Consider the following 20,150-nt stretch of genomic DNA (forward strand, 5'->3'; position numbering starts at 1 on the left):
ACATGATCTTGGCAGTTGAGCTCCCCTTCATATATTTTCTAACAAAAATCTGAAGGTAAAATTGCTTTGCATTGTATGATAAAATAAAGATTACAGAGCAATTTACAGTAGAATAATCTCATCTCTGAAGTTGAGATCACCGTTGTAAATCATTCAGGTTTTTTTTGTCGCTTTTGGACTTCTGAGTGAGCTCACTGCTTTGCAATTCTTCTTAAGTAGCTTCTTGTGTATAAAATGGAGACTGTCATTCACAGTTCTTGCCACATGTTGCACTCATCATGTAGTGCACTTTCCAATTAATCTAAAGAGCTGACTAATTATGTTAAAGGGTTTGCTTGATACCTGACTGCTGCTCTACATGTGGGCGGGCCCACTTCTGTTTTTAAAAATTCTACCACAATTACTTTTTGTAACCTATGAATGAGACGTTTTCCCCACTCACATTATTGACCCCCGCCCCCCCCCTTATTGCCCCCAAGAATATATCCCTGGTGTCCTCTTCTTTATGCTTCTTTGTGGTATAATATGCTGACAAGGTATCAGCTTTTACACACATGTTAATACCATCTAGTTCTACCTCCCCAGCAAATCTCAACCCTTCAACTGCCTCTTTGTTGTTCGACTGCTTATCCAATCCAGGCTTGGCTGAGTTGCTATTCCCTGTGCATAACTGTTAGGAGGACGGAAGTCAATGCCTTTGACCCCTGTCACAATCTCCATACTCTTGCCACTGGCCCATCTCCCTCTAGCCTCTGACTGAACTATAATGTTTACAATGTCAGCCCTTTTAAAACAGAAGCTGAGTTTATGACCTTGTATCTCCTCTACTACAAAGACCACCTATTCCAACCTCTGACATTGTCACATCCAACTCTACCTCCAATCACCTGCTGGCTGAAACCCTAATTTATCTTTTTGATTTGACTATTTCAATTCACTCCAAGCTAGTCTCCTATACTTCACAATCCTTAAACTTCAGTTTATCCAGTACTCTGTTGGACAGATTCTGCCCAAGTGCCAGGTCCTGCTCACCCATCACCTCTGTGTTTGTTGACTGGCATTGCCTTCCAATGTCTCAATTTTAAAATTCTCATCTCATATTTAACATCCTTCATAGCCTTGCCCCTCACTATCTCCAGCCCTTTAGCTCTCCCCCCAAGCTCATCATTTCTCTCACTCAGGTCTCTTGTGCAACCTCCTCCTCCTCCATCACTTAACCCTTAACTGCTTTGCCTTCGTTCATCTAAGCACTGTACTCTGAAATCTCCTTCATATCCCTTTATTTTGCCACCTCTCAACTTTTAAGACCGTTCTTAAAACCCACATCTTTGACCAAGCTTTTTGCGCACCTCTACTAATATCTTCATAAAAGTTGTTGGAAGGTTTTCATGATGAGAGCAATAACTTTGAAGAAGACAAATTTGTGGTTATACAATGTAAAATATTTGCTCTGAAAAGAGCAGATAGTACATTCAAATAGTTCCTTGGAAAAGCTGATGGGCGTCTTCCTTTAGGGCAGCGTACTCTACCTGCCATTTGGAGGAATGACTGGAACAGGTGGAATGACTGGAACAAGAGAAAGACTGTTTTACCTGTTCCAGTCATGCCCTCAGATGATGGGCAGAGAGCACTGCCCAAAATGCCGAGGCCTATCAGTTTTTCCGAGGAATTATTTTAAAGTAATAACTATATTCAGAGAAAGTTTTACATAGAATCATAGAATTTACAGTGCAAAAGGAGGCCATTTGGCCCATTGAGCCTGCACCGGCCCTTGGAAAGATACCCTACCCAAGCCCACAACTCCACCCTATCCACATAACCCATTAACCCTGCCTCATCTTTTTTTGAACACTAAGGGCAATTTATCATGGCCAATCCACCTAACCTGCAAGTCTTTGGACTGTGGGAGGAAATTGGAGCACCCGAAGGAAACCCACGCAGACATGGGGAGAACGTGCAGACTCCGCGCAGACAGTGACCCAAGCCAGGAATCAAACCTGGGACCCTGGAGCAGTGAAGTAACTACTGTGCTGCTCTATGCCCTGTCTTCCTCAATGTTAATATTTTTCCCTCTCTTTAGCTCTGAAGAAGATCCATACATATTTGAAAGAGAAAATGCTGGAAAATCTCAGCAGGTCTGGCATTTGTAGGGAGATAAAAGAGCTAAGGTTTCAAGTCCGATGACTCTTTGTCAAAGCTAACAGACAGAGTGGGAAATATTTATACTGTGGAGTGAGAATGAAAGATGAGTCATAGCCACAGAAACCCAGGGAAACCGGGTGCTAATGGCCACAGAAACCAAGGGGAAAGAGTTTTAATGGCAGTCCCCAGAGAGGACAAAAGATGTGACATGCCAAACAGCAGAGAAACTAACATCAGAGGGTGAACTGTAGATGTGGGGGGAGGGTAGGGGGAAGCAAAGAGGAGAAAGGGTAAGGAAAGGCGGATAAGATGGGGGAGAGGTTAAATATATATAAAGAAAGAAATGGTAAAAGACAGTTCAAATGAAATGGGATGAAAACAAATGGGTCGAGGTGGGGTAGAGCTAATCATCTGAAGTTGTTGAATTCAGTGTTGAGACCGGAACGCTGTAGCGTGCCTAACCGGAAGGTGAGATGTTGTTCCTCCAGTTTGCATTGAGCTTCACTGGAACATTGCAGCAGGCCAAATACAGACATGTGGGCATGGGAGCAGGGTCTTTTGTTAAAATGGCAATCAACCAGGAAGGTCAGGGTCCTGAATGCGCACAGACCGAAGATGCTCAGCAAAGCGATCACCCAGTCTGCATTTGGTCTCTCCGATATAGAGCAGACCACATTGGGAGCAGCGAATGCAGTAGACCAAATTGGAAGAGATGCAAGTGAAACACTTCTTTACCTGGAATGAGTGTTTTGGGCCTGGGATGTTAAGCATGGAAGAGTTAAAGGGGCAGGTGTTACACCTTCTGCGATTGCATGGGAAGGTGCCATGGGAGTTCACCCTCTGATGTTAGTTTCTCTGCTGTTTGGCCTTTCACGGGCGCGATTCTCCGACCCCCACGCTGGGTGGGAGAATCGCGGGAATGCCGGGCGAATCACGCCACGCCGCCCAGGCACCCCCACGCGATTCTCCCACTCCCCCAAAATAGCGTGTTGCGTTTTGCGACAGGCCGCTCGGAGAATCGCAGCTCCAGTCGAGCGGCAATTCTCCGGCCCGGATGAATCGAGCGGCCTGCTGAACTCGACCGGTTCACGCCGGCGCCGACCACACCTGGTTGCTGCTGGCGTGAACATCGCGCGACTGCTGCATGTGGGGGGGCGGAGGAAGGATCGAGCACCAGGGGCATGCTCAGGAGGGGTCTAGCCCGCGATCGGTGCCCACCGATCGCCGGCCGGCGTCTCTAAAAGACGCACTCTTTTCCCTCCGCCGCCCGCAAGATCAATCCTCCATGTCTTGCGGGGCAGCGGAGGGGAAGACCGCATGCGCGGGTTGGCGCCGGCCAACCTGCGCATGCGCGGGTGATGTCATTTAGGCGCCGCCGGCCACGTCATTCAGGCCGCGCCGCTTTAACGCAATCATCAAGGCCCGGCGCACGAGATTGACGCGCCGCCGCTCCTAGCCGGGGGGGGGGGGGGGGGGGGGGCGGAGAATAGGGGGCGAGGTGCGGCCTCCGATTTCGGAGTGAAACACTCCGGGTTTCACTCCTGCATCGGCAGTTTGTCTCCCTTTGGGAAAATTTCACCCCACATCTTTTGTTCTCTCTGGGGACTGCACGGTAGCATGGTGGTTAGCATAAATGCTTCACAGCTCCAGGGTCCCAGGTTCGATTCCCGGCTGGGTCACTGTCTGTGCGGAGTCTGCACGTCCTCCCCGTGTGTGCGTGGGTTTCCTCCGGGTGCTCCGGTTTCCTCCCACAGTCCAAAGATGTGCGGGTTAGGTGGATTGGCCATGCTAAATTGCCCGTAGTGTCCTAAAAATGTAAGGTTAAGGGGAGGGTTGTTGGGTTACGGGTATTGGGTGGATACGTGGGTTTGAGTAGGGTGATCATTGCTCGGCATAACATCGAGGGCCGAAGGGCCTGTTCTGTGCTGTACTGTTCTATGTTCTATATTAGCACTCTTTCTCCTTGGTTTCTGTGGCCATTAGCACCCGGTTTCCCTGGGTTTCTGTGGCTTTGACTCATCTTTCATTCTCACTCCACAGTATAAATATTTCCCACTTTCTCTGTCTGTCAGCTTTGACAAAGAGTCATCCAACTCGAAACGTTAGCTCTTTGTTCTCCCTACAGATGCTGCCAGATCTGCTGAGATTTTCCAGCACTTTTTCTTTCGTTTCAGATTCCAGCATCCGCAGTAATTTGCTTTTATCCATACAGATTCAAAACATTGATTCTGTTTCCCTTTCCACAGACACTGCCAGGCCTGCTGAGTTTTTCCAGCATTTTCAGTTCTTATTTCATATTTCCAGCATCTGTAGCATTTTGCTTTTATTTTAATAATTTCTTTGCCTCTGCATCCATTTTTTGATTGTGCCCCAATTTGGCTCATTTTCCACTGTTAGATATTCTATATAACTAGGGGGTCAGTTCGCTCAGTTGGCTGAATGGATGGTTTGTGATGCGGAATAACACCAACAACGCGATCCAGGTTCAATTCCCATGCCGGCTGAGGTTATTCACAAAGGTTCCGCCTTCTCAACCTTGCCCCTCGCCTGAGGTTTGGTGACCCTCAGGTTAAATCACCGTCATTCAGTTCTCAAAGGGGAGAGCAGCCTATGTTCCTCTGCCAATATTTATTCTATTATTATCTATTCTATATAAATGCACCCCACCCCCCACCTGTTTTAGGGGTCGGAGGCGGCCCGCCAGCGGGATCTACCAGTACCGCTGTTGTCAATGGGATTTCCTCTTGACATCACTCCTCGTCACCAGGAAACACATGCGCCGGCATCAGACTGGAATTCCCACTGGCGTGGAAAGCCGGTAAATGCCACCCCATATTTTGGATAATACTGGAACTTGATGTGTGTAAAGTGAAATGTATGTTCAATACAGTGATATAAATCAATTAAAATTAACATTAATCTTGGAGAGGGGGAAAACAGCAACGAGAGCCTTTTCTTTCGTTTTTGAAGCTTTCAATGTTCTTGTTGCTTCTTTTCTTTTTGGACAGGAGCAAAGATCAATACTTGTATGCCTGTGGATATTGGTATTCCTCACTGGGAATACATTGTATTTGTATTATACTTTCAGTGCCCAGGAGCTCTACAAAAGGTAAGATGTTTGAGTATGTAATGTGTTATTTAAAATTATATTTTTAAAAATGTATTGTTTTGTTTCTTAGAAATGTAATTGTATTCGAGTTTTTTATTTCTTGGGATAGAGGCATTGCTGGCAAGTCCAGCATTTATTGCCCATCCCTTGTTTCCCTGGGAAAGTGATGCTGTTCCATCCCCTTGAACCACTGATAGTGGCTTCATACAACCGAGCGACTTTTTTCAGAGGGCAGTAAAGAGGCATCCACAATGGTTGTCTTGCTTAAAGGACATTGGTTTTTGGACTAACTGCTTCCCCAGCCCATACAAATATATCTTATTAATTAATTGGACTTGAGGTAAACAATGTTAATGTTATACTAGATTCATAATTCACAACCCAAACAGAAGTATGATTATTGATTCAACCATACTTGACCGCAGTTTATTCATTCCTCAGTCTGAGAATTTATTTATTTATTTTTAATTCTTTCATGGAAGTGGACTTCGCTGGCTAGGCCAGCATTTATTGCCCATCCTTAATTGCCCTTGAGAAAAGGATGGTGAGCTGCCCTTTCGAACAGCTGCAGTCCATGTTGTGTAGGTGGATGCCATTCATTGCTGCCACTGAGCGGTGATGGTGGAGGGGGTGGATGTGGTGCTAATCAAATGGGCTGCTTTTCCCTGAATGCGGTCGAGCTTCTTGAATGTTCTTGGAGCTGGACTCAACCAGGCAAATGGAAAGTATTCCATCACACTCCTGACTTGTGCCTTGTGGCAGGTGAACAGACTTTAGGGAATCAGGGGGTCAGGAAGTGAGTTACTCTTCACTGGTCTCCCAGTCTCTGACCTACTGTTGTAGCCACGGTATTTATGTGGCTGTTCAAGTTCTGCTTCTGATTAATGGTAACCCCTCGGATGTCGATTCAGTGATAGAAATGCCATTGAATCTCAGGGGGAGATGGTTGGATTCTCTCTTGTTGGAGATGTCCTTTGTCTGTCACCTGTATGGTGTGGATGCTACATGCCATTTATCAGCCAAAGCCTGAATGTAGTTGAGGTCTTGTTGCATATGGGCATGGGCATCTTCATTATCTGAAGAGTAGATAATGGTGCTGAACATTCTGCAATCTTCAGCAAACAATTTCACTTCTGACTTTATGATGGAGGGAAGGTCATTTATGAAGCAGCTGAAGATGGCTGGGTCTAGGGCACTGCCCTGAGGAACTCTTGCAGTGATGTCCTGGGACCTCAGACAACAAAAGTATCTTCATTTAAACTAGGTATGACTCCAACCAGTGCAGAGTTTTCTCCCTGATTCCTCTTGACTCCAGTTTTGCTAGGACTCTTTGATGCTGCAATTGGTCAAATGGTGCCTTGATGTCAACGGAAGTCATTCTCCCTCACTTCTCGTGTTTAGCTCTTTTGTCCATGTTTGGACTAAGGTTGTAATGAGGTCAGAAGCTGAATGACCCTGGTAGTACCTAAACTAAGTATCAGTGAGCAAGTTGTTGCTGAGTAACTGATGCTTGATAGCAGTCAACAACACTTTTCATCATTTTGCTGATGAATGCGAGACAGATTGAGTGGTTATTGGCATGGTTGGATTTGTCGTGCTTTTTGCGGACAGGACATACCAGTGGTTTTTTTCCACATTGACAGATTTCAGTGTTGTAGCTATACTGAAACAGCTTGGATTGGATTGAATAGGATTAGATAAAATGGAAGCACTTAAAAGACTGGAGGTCGTCAAAGTAGAGAAGTCCCCGCGATCCCCATGCACCCCCAGGTTGCTGAGGGAAGTAAAACTGTGAATTGTGGCTCTCGCCTTAAATTTCCAATCTTTTTAGATATGGGAATGGTGCCAAAGGATTGGACGATTGCAAATGTTGCAGTATTGTTCAAAATGGGGTAGGATTGTAACTATAGATTGGCCAGTTTAACCTCAGTTGTAAGGAAACCTTTAATTATAAATCCAGGACAAAATGAACCAGCGCTTGGCAAAGTATGTAAATAAATAAAAGCCAGGATGGAATTGTTAAAGGCAATTTCTGTTTGGCCAACTTGATTGAATTCTTTGATGAAGTAACGGGGATGTTTGATATGTGGAAACAAAGTTAGCTAAGAGACAGAAAGCAGAGTAGTGGTGACCAATTTGATTTTCAAGGTGGAGAGAAGTGGTCAGTGATCAATGCTTTGGGATCAATGCTCCTTTTAATGCATGTTGATAACCTAGACTAGGGAATCCAGGACACAATTTAAAAATTTGAAGACGTCACAAAACTCTGACATGAGGTAAACAGTGAAGGTGATGGTGATAGATTTCAAGGGGACTTAAACAGACTGGTGAAATGAACACTCATGGCAAATGAAAATGAACACAGACAAATGTGAACTGACTTATTTTGGTAGGATAAATTAAGAGATGAGATAGCACAAAATAGTTACAAGTTTAAAAGTATTTGCAGGAACAGAGTGACATATGCACAGACATAGACAAATCTTTGAATGTACAGGGTAAGTTGAGAAGATTATGAAAAAGATATACTAGATCCTTGGCTTTATAAATGCCAATATAAGCCTAGATTTTGCGGTTAGCGGCAAAATGATGGTACTCGCCAATAACTTCAAAGAAAGTAGCCTACAAAGATATAGACAATGCTGTGGCTTAGATTTCTCCTTTCCAGAAGTCAGTTTGAAGCTGACGCCATGTGACGAGGACCTCCAGGCATGCAGCAACAGTGATGTCATCAAACAGGATAAGCAGCCGATCAGATTCAAGTATTCGCACAGGCAGCAAACCAGAAAGTAAATGCACTGAATTTTTCCTTTTTAATAAAATCATTTATCAAAGTAAAACAAAGGATTGAAATATACACCTGGAATTAAGGTAGATGCTTAACATAAAATTCATTTTTCAGGGATACTAAGGTTTTTCAACTAATTATTAACGTCATATGCCATTAAAATCTAGTTAACGTCATATGCCATTAAAATCACATTCAACAAGGTATAATATTTTCAAGGGCTTTATAGTGAGACCAATAGGTTTAAAGGGCAGGTTTTTATCAGTTCAGTGATTTCTACTTGATTGCAGTCTGGGGGAATCTTTAACAATGGAACCAATGGGGAAGTGTCGAATCAGACAGCAACTTCTCAATTTTCCACATTTAACTGCAAGTGTGCACACTTAAGAAATTGCTGTCAGTTTCAAAGGATTGGATTGGATTTGTTTATTGTCACATGTCCCGAGTACAGTGAAACGTATTTTTCTGCGAGCAGCTCAACAGATCATAAGTACATGAAAAGAAAAGGGAATAAAAGAAAATACATAATAGGGCAACACAAGGTACACAATGTAACTACATAAGCACCGGCATTGGATGAAGCATACAGGGGTGTAGTGTTAATGAGGTCAGTCCATAAGAGGGTCGTTTCGGAGCAATGATTGTAAGTGCTGACATTTGCACCATGATTATTACTTCAAAATCCAAGCTATAGAGTAAAAAAGCAAAGATGTTATGTTGAACCTTTTATAAAATACTGAGCTTAGGCTGAAATATTCACCAGGATCAGGCGGGATCTGTCGTGGGCATGATGGAAAATTTGGAGAAGCAGGCAAAGATCAATTGGTCCTGCCCAGAAATTCCTGGTCCTTTGTGTCCAGTATTGGGCACTGCATTTTCAGAAGGATGCTACTTCCTTGGAAGGGGTACAGAGGATATTTACTACAATTGTCCCAGGGATGCAAGACTGCAGTTTAAGTGGGGTGACCAGAGAAATCAGGACGGTTAAGAGGAAGCTTAATCGAGATGTTCAAAATCATGAGTAATTTTGATAAAGCAAATCAGGAGAAACTGTTTCCCCTGGCAGAGGACACAGGTTTGAGAAAATTGGCAGAAGCAGAAAGAACGGGGGGGGGGGGGGGGGGGGGGGGGGGATATTTGCACAGGATGTTTTTACATTAAGGGATGGAGTGCACTGCAGAAAGAATAGTGGAAGCGGATTTAATAATCACTTCAGAAAGCAAATTGGACAAATATTTTAACCTGAAACAATTTGCAAGATCATAAGGAAATAACAGGGAAGTGAACCAAATTTGATTGCTCTTTCAAACAGCCAGCACAGACACGATGAGCAGCATGATGACACAGTGGATAGCACTGCTGCCTCACAGCGCCAGGGACCCAGGGTTCGATTCCAGCTTTGGATAACTGTGTGGAGTTTGCACGTCCTCCCTGTGTCTGCATGGGTTTCCTCCAGATGTTCCGGTTTCTTCCTACAGTCCAAAGATGTACAGGTTAAGTAGATTGCTATGCTAAAATTGCCCCTTTGGTCCAAAGGTGTGTAGGTCAGGTGGAGTTACAAGGTTGTGGGTATAGGGTGTGGATTTGAACCCAGGTAGGGTGCTCCTTCAGAGGGTCGGTGGGATGAATGGCCTGCACTGTAGTGATTCTATGACTGCCTTCTGTGCTGTATCATTCTGTGATGACATGCAATAACATTGAGTAGTGTTGGCATTTTCAATTTATAATGTATTTTTGGGTGTGAGGGCGATCTGGTTGCGACATCTGTCACCCCATTAATTGCTAGGGTTCATTAGGCTGATCTGGCTGGCTAGGCGGGTATCCCCCTTCCCTCACAGCTCCATGTATGCCCCCTCACAAGCTCAGCACTCGGGCGCAGAGGATAACCCCCCTAGAAGAGGAGAGCTCCACTGGTCTAGAATATATGACGTAGCTACACTCCCCTGCGAGGCTAATGCTTCAAGACCATTTAAATGCATTTTTTAAATCCTACCTCCAGTATTACATGTCATCATTTCTAGGCTTTACTTCTCTGAAATTGTAGTGTAAATCTGGAATGGAAGCTAACTCTGGTGTGAAATAAAGTGAGACTCCCCGGGGGAGGAACTCTTACTGATTTTTTACTCCGATGGGACCCAAAGTTACATAACAATGTCTTAACACCCATGTGAAGCAATACCAGTTATATTGCAAGTGCAAACTTAGGGCCCTTATATGAAATGTAGCTAAGCTGTATTAACTGATTCAAGAGCACAGCAAGGGTTTAAAAAAAATCTGCCATCATTTGGAATTTACACTCTTAACGATGGCCGCTATAGAAAATGAGGAGAAACTCCTACTTGTTGAGAGAGCTTTTTTGATGTTTACATAATTGTTGAAACTTTTTATGCATAGCTCTGAGTTCTGGTTTTCCCAGGGTATATATGAGCAGGGACTGCTTGATACTGGCGCTGTACACAAAAGAGGAAAAATATTTGATTCCCAATTGTGTATATTCCTTACCTTAATGAGAAAAGTTTGAACGCATTAAAAGTTCTTCAAAAACTGTTTGGCATTTGATATTTAAAAAGGAATAGATGAGCCATGCCCATTAATGTATATGTGTACACCCCTTGAAACTGTAGGCAGGTATTGATTAGAACCCAATCTTTAGCTGCTTCATATTTTTGAATTTGTTTTCATGCAAGTAATTTGGAACTTTATTTTGCCCCGCATGATCTGCAAGGTACAAATTTTTTTCACATTGGTTTCTTCATAGGTTTCATTTGTACATTCAGATTTTTGAACATTAGTTGAGACAACTGTTGTGTTATGTGATGTCTCATGCGATGTGAGTATTTGATTTTGTTTTATTATTTGATTCTAAACTGAAATCTTTTCATTTTTCTGATGCTTTGTCTGATAGCTAAACATAAATCTATTAAACCGATATTATTTTGAATGTCTTAAATAGTTCATGAAAGCTAACATTTCTCGAGTCTGACTAACTTGGCGAACAAACTTCAAGCATTGTATTTGTTTTGTAGTTCTACTCCAATGCCAATGAACTAGATTTTCTTTTAGAGTAACACTTTCCAAACTGAATACCTGCTAAGCTGGCAATTTGACCACTGGATCCCAAATAACATGGCCCAATTTACCCTCTTTTATTTGCTGCTTGTGTTCAGTTTGTGAGCCTTAAGGTTTGGAGCTGGTTGTCTTTAGTCTTCTGGCAGTATCTCACAACGACTTGCAATTTGTAACCCAGTTCACAAAAGAAAACCGCATGGAATTTCACACATGGAAACAGAGGACGCAATCAGGATGGTTCATCAAATATTTGGTAGAAGGTCTGGATTTTGAGAAGGATTTAAAGAGGAAAGAAGTGCCGAGGGTGGGGAGGACTGTCAGAGGGTGGGGCAATGCCAGCTTGCCCCCAAATGCAGTGTGGAGGGATAATAGGATGTACAAAAAGCCAAACAGAGGAGTGAATGTTAGTGGGGGGTGAATTAAAGCTGGAGAGGTTACGAATTACAATGCAACAACTTCTGGAACACCTTGAAGATGAGCACTAGGATTCTAAATTTATTTGTGTTGAAGGGAAGAGTGGGGTAATTGGTAAATGCGACTTATCACAGGACAGCATATGTGGAGTTGCATTTTCCACAAACTGTACTGTGTATATGATAGAAGACAAAGAAAGAGTTCCTTCGTGACCAATATCCTTGATCCGGAATTATCAAGCCAAGAGGTGAAAAAAGCATAGATGAGGCTTTTAGTGCAGAGTGTTAGGGGAAGAGGCAGAAATGTGCAAGTAAAATTGGTGACGGATAGAATGGCTGTGAGCTGGTGACAGGTTATGTTGAGGTCACCAAGGCTTCAATCAGGATCAAAAGGGTGCGCATTGTTATTCAATCTAAGCAAGTGGGATGGAAATGAAGCAGTGGTAAGGGAGCACAGTTTGCAGGAGAGTTGGGGCAAAAAGAAATGGCTTGGGTCTTCTCAGTACAAAATTGGAAGAAATCTGGGATTTTATGCCTGGGAGCACTGGAGTGGCCACAGATTTGAGCTGGTATAAAGATGGAGCTGAAAAAGTATCATACACGTGAAAGCTGACACTTTTCTGCCAAGCAGCAACATTTAGATAAAGCGGAGGCCATGAAAAGAACTTTGGGTGACTTTGGAGGTAACAGCGAAACCATTGCTGGAGTTCCACTGACTATTAGGATATACAGGAGTGGAAATCCACGGAGTGTCATGAAGTTTGATGGCAGGAGAGGCAAGCCAAGAACTAGTTGTAGTCACAGAGAACGTCATTCGTGATTTTGACCAGGGTCATTTTGGTGCTTTGAAAGAATAAAGAACAATACAGCACAAGAACAGGCCCTTCGGCCCTCCAAGCATGTGCCGACCATGGTACCTGCCTAAACTAAAACCGTCTGCATTTAGAGTCCGTATCCTTCCATTCCCACCCTATTCATATATTTGTCTAGATGTGCCTTAATGCCACTATCGTACCTGCTCCCACCACCTTCCCAGGCAGCGCATTCCATATATTTACCACCCTCTGTGTAAAAAAACTTGCCTTGTACATCTGTTCTAAACTTTTCTCCATGCACTTTAAGCTTATGTCCCCTAGTACTGGACTCTCCTACCCTAGGAAAGAGCATCTGACTATCCAATCTGTCCATGCCACTCAGAATCTTGTAGACCTCTATCGGGTCGCCTCTCAACCGCCATCGTTCCAGTGAGAATAGACCGAGTTTATCTAACCTCTCCTCATAGCTATGCCCTCCATACCAGGCAACATCCTAGTAAACATCCCAGTGTTTAAAACGACGAGAGGAGAGCTGGGAGTTTCACATTTTGAAACTGTGAGAGGAGAGCCGGGAGAACATAGAACTGTACAGCACAGTACATGCCCTTCGGCCCACGATGTTGTGCCCAACTAGTCTGAAACTAAGATCAAATCAACGTACTCCCAATCATTCTAGTGCACTCCATATGCCTATCCAATAACTGTTTGAAAGTTCCTAAAGTGTCCGACTCCACTACCATAGCTGGGAGTGTGTTTCACGCCCCAACCACTCTTTAAAAAAAAATAGAGGCACTCAGGCATATTATTCTGACAGAAAAGGGCATATGACAACTTTGAGGACCAAAGGAAGGTTTGAAATAGGCATGAGTTACAGACCTTCCATTGTTCTTGTCCCACCCATCCCTTGCTCAAAACCTATTACATCTCTAACTTTTCCCATTTTTGATGAAGTGTCATCAACCTGAAACATTAACCCTGTTTCTCTCTCCACAGATGTGACCTGAGAATTTCCAATATTTTCTGTTTTCATTTCAGATTTCCATCATACACAGTATTCCGTTTTTCGAATAGTTGGAGAGGATAAGTCAAGGGTGTTTTTTTTTGGCAGAGGGTGAAGAATGGTACAGGAGGTCAAGCTACAATGGGAGCCAAGAGAGTATGTTGAGAAGTATCAGGTTAAAAGAAACACTGTACAAATCTGCAAAGATTAGTGGTAGGTCAGAAGATTGGTCGGATTATAGGAATTAGCAAAAGTGACAGAAATAATAATTTAGAGCAAGAAAGTAGGGTATGAATGAATGAAAATGAAAATCGCTTATTGTCACAAGTAGACTTCAAATGAAGTTACTGTGAAATGCCCCCAGTCGCCATATTCCGGCGCCTGTTCAGGGAGGCTGGTACCGGAATTGAACCAGTGCTGCTGACCTGCATTGGTCTGCTTTAAAAGCCAGCTATTTAGCCGTGTGCTAAACCAGAAGACTAGCAAATAATATAAAAAATATAGTAAGAATTTCTCCAGGTATTTACATAGGAAAAGAGTAATGCAAGCTAGTGTTGTGCCTCTAGAGAGTGAGCCTGCGGAATTGATAATGGAAAACCAGGAAATGGTGGAGGTATTGAATAGGTATTTTATGACTGTCTTCACTGTAGAAGACTTAGAAAATTGCACAAAAACATTTAAAAATCAAGAGGTGAAAGAGAGGGAGAAGTGGGTATATTATTAGGCCTAAAGGCTGTCAGGATCTCGGGACCTGTTGGCATCCTCAGATCTTGTGGTTGTAGGGATGGTGGCGGCATCAGTTATATTTCTCCAAGATTACTTAGGTTCTGGAGGGTCCCAGCATATTGGAAAATAGTAAATGTATGTAACACCTTTATTCAACAAAAAAGGGAGATGGAACACAGGAAATTATTGGCCAGTTGGCCTCACGCCCATCATAGGGAAAATGCAAGAATACATTATTAAGCAGGAAATAACTAATCATGTTTAACTAGAGTTCTTTGAGGAAGTAACAAGCAATATGGATAAAGGGGAACCTCTAGATGTGGTGTACTTGACTTTCCAAAAGGCATTTGATAGGGTGTTGCATCAATGTTTACCACACGATAAAATTGCATGGCATAAGGAGTAACAAATTAGCATGGATAAATGATTAGTTAGCTAAGCGAAGCAGAAAATAGGGGTAAATGGGTCTTTGGGTTGGCAAATTGTAACTAGTGGAGTGCCACAGGGGTCAGTGCTGGATTCTCAACAATTTACAATCTGCATCAATGACTTGGATGAAGGGAGCGAATATATGCTGGTTAAATCTGCTAATAACACAAGATAGTTGTCAAGATGAGTTAAAGAATATAGCGGGCAGCAGGAGGCGCTGTGGTTAACATTGCTGCCTCATGGCACCGAGGTCACCAGTTCGATCTTTGCTCTGGGACACTGTCCGTGTGGAGTTTGCACATTCTCCCAGTGTTTGCATGGGTTTCGCCACCCACAACACAAATTGCCCTTTAATTGGAAAAAATGAATTGGGTACATTAAATTTATTTAAAAAAAGAATATAGCTACGTTAGGTGTGTGGACAAAGATTTGGCAGATGGAGTATAATGTGGAAAAATGTGAACTTTTCCACTTTGGCAGGAAGAATAGAAAAGCCGTATACTACTTCAGTGGAGAGAGATTGCTCTACAGAGGGTTCTGGGTGTCCTGGTACACAAATCACAAAACAGTAGTATGCAGTTCCAGCAAGTGATTAGGAAGACAAGTGGCATGCTGGCACTTAATGCAAGGGGAATTGAGTATAAAAGTAGGGAAGTTTTGCTGCGACTGTACAGGGTGTTCGGGAGACCACATCTGGAGTATTGTGAACAGTTTTGGTTTCCTTATTTGAGAAAGGATTTAATTGTGTTTCGAAGCAGTTCAGGGAATGTTCACTCGATTCATTTCTAGGATGAAGAACTTATCTTAGGAGGAAAGGTTGAATACGTTGGACCTTTATCCATTGAAGTTTTGAAGAATGAGAGATTATATTATTGAAGTGTATAAAATCCTGTGGGTACTTGGCTGAGTTGATACTGAGATAAATTTTTACCCTGAGACATGAGAGAGACTAGAACGAGGGAACACAGTTTAAGAATAAGATGTCTCCCTTTTCAGATGGAGATGTGAAGAAGTTTTTCCTCACAGGATCATTAGTCTGTGAAATTCAAGACTGGGTTAGTTGGAGTGGCAGACAAGGGTATCAAGGGTTATGCAGGGGTGGGGGGAAAGGCGATGGAGGGGAGCAGGCAGAAAGTGAACTTGAGATCACAACCGATTATCCATGATCTTATTGATTGCTGAAGCAGGCTCGAAAGGCCAAATGGCCTCCTCTTGCATCGTATGGCACTATGTTCCTAATGAGAAATTTATTTTGGAAGGGCTCAAGGGGCAGGACCTGGATCTCATGGGTGAAATTAACCAGGAAGAGGAAATTAGGAAGAAGCTGAGAGTGATGTGAAATCAGGATGGGTAGATGATTGTGTGAAGAAAGGAATGGGAGTTAGCGGCAGTGGGAGGTGCACAAATCCATGAACCTTTTGCATTTGGCATTGGAAGTTAGGATGGAAGGGACAAGGAAATGGAGTTTAAGAAAACCATTAATTGCAGAGAAAAGAAACCCAGATTTGACCGTGACAGTCAGAATGATCCAAAGCTAGAAATTAACATAAATATGGAAAATGGCCTGACACATTAGATCTGACTATCATATCACAACAGTACACACTTGTTAGCCATGAAAACTGTAGCTCGGACGTTCCGTCTTAATGGTCAATTTTAAATATGGAAATTCAGCATTGTTTATTGTGAGCAAACTATACTTTGAACAACTTGTTTCTCTGACTGTTTACAAAATAATAATCCATTAAGCCTCTATAAAAATTTTAAAAAATAATTTAGAGTATCCAATTCATTTTTTCCAATTAAGGGGCAATTTAGCGTGTCCAATCCACCTACCCTGCACATCTTTGGGTTGTGGGGCGAAACCCACGCAGACACAGGGGGAATGTGCAAACTTCACATGAACAGTGAGCCAGAGCTGGGATTGAACCTGGGACTTCGGCGCTATGAGGCAGCAGTGCTAACCACCACGCCACAGTGCTGCCCTCTCTATAAAATATTTAATTCTAATTGGGCAGCACAGTAGCACAAGTGGATAGCACTGTGGCTTCACAGCGCCTGGGTCCCAGGTACGATTCCCCGCTGGCTCACTGTACAAAGACTGCACTTTCTCCCCGTGTCTGCGTGGGTTTCCTCCGGGTGCTCCGATTCCCTCCCACTGCCCAAAGGCGTGCAGGTTAGGTAGATTGGCCATGCTAAATTGCCCTTAGTGACCAAAAAAGGTTAGGAATGGTTATTGGGTTACAGGGATAGGGTGGAAGTGAGGGCTTAAGTGGGTCGGTGCAGACTTGATGGGCCGAATGGCCTCCTTCTGCACTGTATGTTCTATGTTCTAATGTTCGAAAGGGTAGAGCGAGGGAACCGTGGTTTACCAAAGAAGTGGAATCTCTTGTTAAGAGGAAAAAGGAGGCCTATGTGAAGATGAGGCGTGAAGTTTCAGTTGGGGCGCTTAATAGTTACAGGGAAGCGAGGAAGGATCTAAAGAGAGAGCTAAGACGAGCAAGGAGGGGACACGAGAAGTCTTTGGCAGGTAGGATCAAGGAAAACCCAAAAGCTTTCTATAGGTATGTCAGGAATAAAAGAATGACTAGGGTAAGAGTAGGGCCAGTCAAGGACAGTGGTGGGAAGTTGTGTGTGGAGGCTGAGGAGATAAGCAAGATACTAAATGAATACTTTTTGTCAGTATTCACTCAGGAAAAAGATAATATTGTGGAGGAGAATGCTGAGACCCAGGCTATTAGAATAGATGGCATTGAGGTGCGTAGGGAAGAAGTGTTGGCAATTCTGGACAAGGTGAAAATAGATAAGTCCCCGGGGCCTGATGGGATTTATCCTAGGATTCTCTGGGAAGCCAGGGAAGAGATTGCTGAGCCTTTGGATTTGATTTTTAGGTCATCATTGGCTACAGGAATAGTGCCAGAGGACTGGAGGATAGCAAATGTGGTCCCTTTGTTCAAGAAGGGGAGTAGAGATAACCCCGGTAACTATAGGCCGGTGAGCCTAACGTCTGTGGTGGGTAAAGTCTTGGAGAGGATTATAAAAGATACGATTTATAATCATCTAGATAGGAATAATATGATTAGGGATAGTCGGCATGGTTTTGTGAAGGGTAGGTCATGCCTCACAAACCTTATCGAGTTCTTTGAGAAGGTGACTGAACAGGTGGACGAGGGTAAAGCAGTTGATGTGGTGTATATGGATTTCAGTAAAGCGTTTGATAAGGTTCCCCACGGTCGGCTATTGCAGAAAATACGGAGGCTGGGGATTGAGGGTGATTTAGAGATGTGGATCAGAAATTGGCTAGTTGAAAGAAGACAGAGAGTGGTGGTTGATGGGAAATGTTCAGAATGGAGTTCAGTTAAGAGTGGCGTACCACAAGGATCTGTTCTGGGGCCGTTGCTGTTTGTCATTTTTATAAATGACCTAGAGGAGGGCGCAGAAGGATGGGTAAGTAAATTTGCAGACGACACTAAAGTCGGTGGAGTTGTAGACAGTGCGGAAGGATGTTGCAGGTTACAGAGGGACATAGATAAGCTGCAAAGCTGGGCTGAGAGGTGGCAAATGGAGTTTAATGTGGAGAAGTGTGAGGTGATTCACTTTGGAAAGAATAACAGGAATGCGGAATATTTGGCTAATGGTAAAATTCTTGGTAGTGTGGATGAGCAGAGGGATCTCGGTGTCCATGTACATAGATCCCTGAAAGTTGCCACCCAGGTTGATAGGGTTGTGAAGAAGGCCTATGGTGTCATGGCCTTTATTGGTAGAGGGATTGAGTTCCGGAGCCATGAGGTCATGTTGCAGTTGTACAAAACTCTAGTACGGCCGCATTTGGAGTATTGCGTACAGTTCTGGTCGCCTCATTATAGGAAGGACGTGGATGCTTTGGAACGGGTACAGAGGAGATTTACCAGGATGTTGCCTGGTATGGAGGGAAAATCTTATGAGGAAAGGCTGATGGACTTGAGGTTGTTTTCGTTAGAGAGAAGAAGGTTAAGAGGTGACCTAATAGAGGCATACAAAATGATCAGAGGGTTAGATAGGGTGGACAGCGAGAGCCTTCTCCCGCGGATGGAGATGGCTAGCACGAGGGGACATAGCCTTAAACTGAGGGGTAATAGATATAGGACAGAGGTCAGAGGTGGGTTTTTTACGCAAAGAGTGGTGAGGCCGTGGAATGCCCTACCTGCAACAGTAGTGAACTCGCCAACATTGAGGGCATTTAAAAGTTTATTGGATAAGCATATGGATGATAAGGGCATAGTGTAGGTTAGATGGCCTTTCGTTTTTTTTCCATGTCGGTGCAACATTGAGGGCCGAAGGGCCTGTACTGCGCTGTATCGTTCTATGTTCTATGTTCTATGTTCGAAAGATGAAAATCCAAAATAACATTTGACGATCTCCATAATCATAGAAACTACAGTGCAGAAGGAGGCCATTTGGCCCATCGAGTCTGCACTGGCCCTTGGAAAGAGCAGCCTACCCTAGCCCACACCTCCACCCTAACCCAGTAACCCACCCAACCTTTTTGGACACTTAAGGACAATTTAGCATGGCCAATCCACCTGACCAGCACATCTTTGGACCTAATGATCCAAGATTCTCTCATCTGATGCATGCAACCAACTAAATTGCTAACAAACTGTACTTATTAAGAGGATTTTCCCACCGATACCTCTTCCACGTGGGGACAGAAAGGGGGTAGGGTGGGGAGGGTGGGGGTCGGGTCACCCAAATGCTTGCGTGGTGTGAAGGGTGGGGTTGCTCTGAACTTTGGGGGTGGGGGGGGTGGTTGCCTTTCTGCATGTGTGGGTTGGGGGGTGTTCCCCATGCCTGAAAGTGGATCCCGATCTTCGGGGTGGGGAAGATCCCGATCTTCATTTGGGTAGCGGGAAGGACCTGTAATAAACTTTGAGATTTGAAATGGCATCCCGATCTCAGAATCCCGGCTTTGCCGACGTATTTAGGCCTTGCCGCCACAAGTTGGCTGCGTGGTCCTCGCCAGCACTTTGAAATTGTACAGAATGCTGTTTAATCAGGTGAGAAAAAGCATCTGTGAAGTCAACGAGTTTCACACACCTTTTCTCACCAGATCCAGAATTTTGTGCAATTTTGGGAAAAATAACCTACTGATGTTTTTTCTCTTTTCATAAATTTTTCAGAACAAAATACAGATTGTGGCATGCATGTTATAAGCTGAAGAATCATAATCTCACATTTTCAAAAAATTGTATTAAATTAAACTAAAGTGTTGTTACGATAATGGAGAAAATTGCCATTTTAGAAATGGCAATTTCTAATTGAAACTGGGCCAGAGTGGTTCTTCAGACCCACCTCGTTAAGAAGGTGTAACGTTTTCAAGAGGTAAAGGAGTAGTTTTCGTCCCTTCAGGGATTTCTAATTGATGGCCATTTGCATGGACTTCAACAGCATAACCTATGGAGGAGCAGAGAATCACTGCAATGGCAACATCTGGATTTCCACATTTAACTGCTCATGTGACAACTCCAAAATTTGCTGTCAGATTCACAGTTATAATAATGTGAACGCGGACAGTTTTGCATCATTACAACTGCAAGATCAGGCTTTTGTATTACCAGTACCACAGTCTGTTAGGCATATCTAATGCATAGTGTAGGCTTACTAGCTGCTTTGCCTTTAT

The 20,150-nt window shown here is 43.6% G+C and overlaps 1 protein-coding gene across 4 annotated transcripts in view; it reads left to right on the top strand.

Moving 5' to 3' along the window:
* The window catches only part of rnft2 (ring finger protein, transmembrane 2), an 86,282-nt gene that overhangs the window by 19,410 nt on the left and 46,722 nt on the right, over positions 1–20,150 (top strand). For all 4 annotated transcript variants that reach the window (XM_038790999.1, XM_038791008.1, XM_038791018.1 and 1 more), the window contains one exon: positions 5,151–5,251. In XM_038790999.1, the coding sequence (XP_038646927.1) occupies positions 5,151–5,251 (101 nt within the window). The remainder of the gene's footprint in view (positions 1–5,150; positions 5,252–20,150) is intronic.

The sequence above is a fragment of the Scyliorhinus canicula genome, chromosome 1, assembly GCF_902713615.1.
Source record: "Scyliorhinus canicula chromosome 1, sScyCan1.1, whole genome shotgun sequence".
Classification (NCBI taxonomy): Eukaryota; Metazoa; Chordata; class Chondrichthyes; order Carcharhiniformes; family Scyliorhinidae; genus Scyliorhinus; species Scyliorhinus canicula.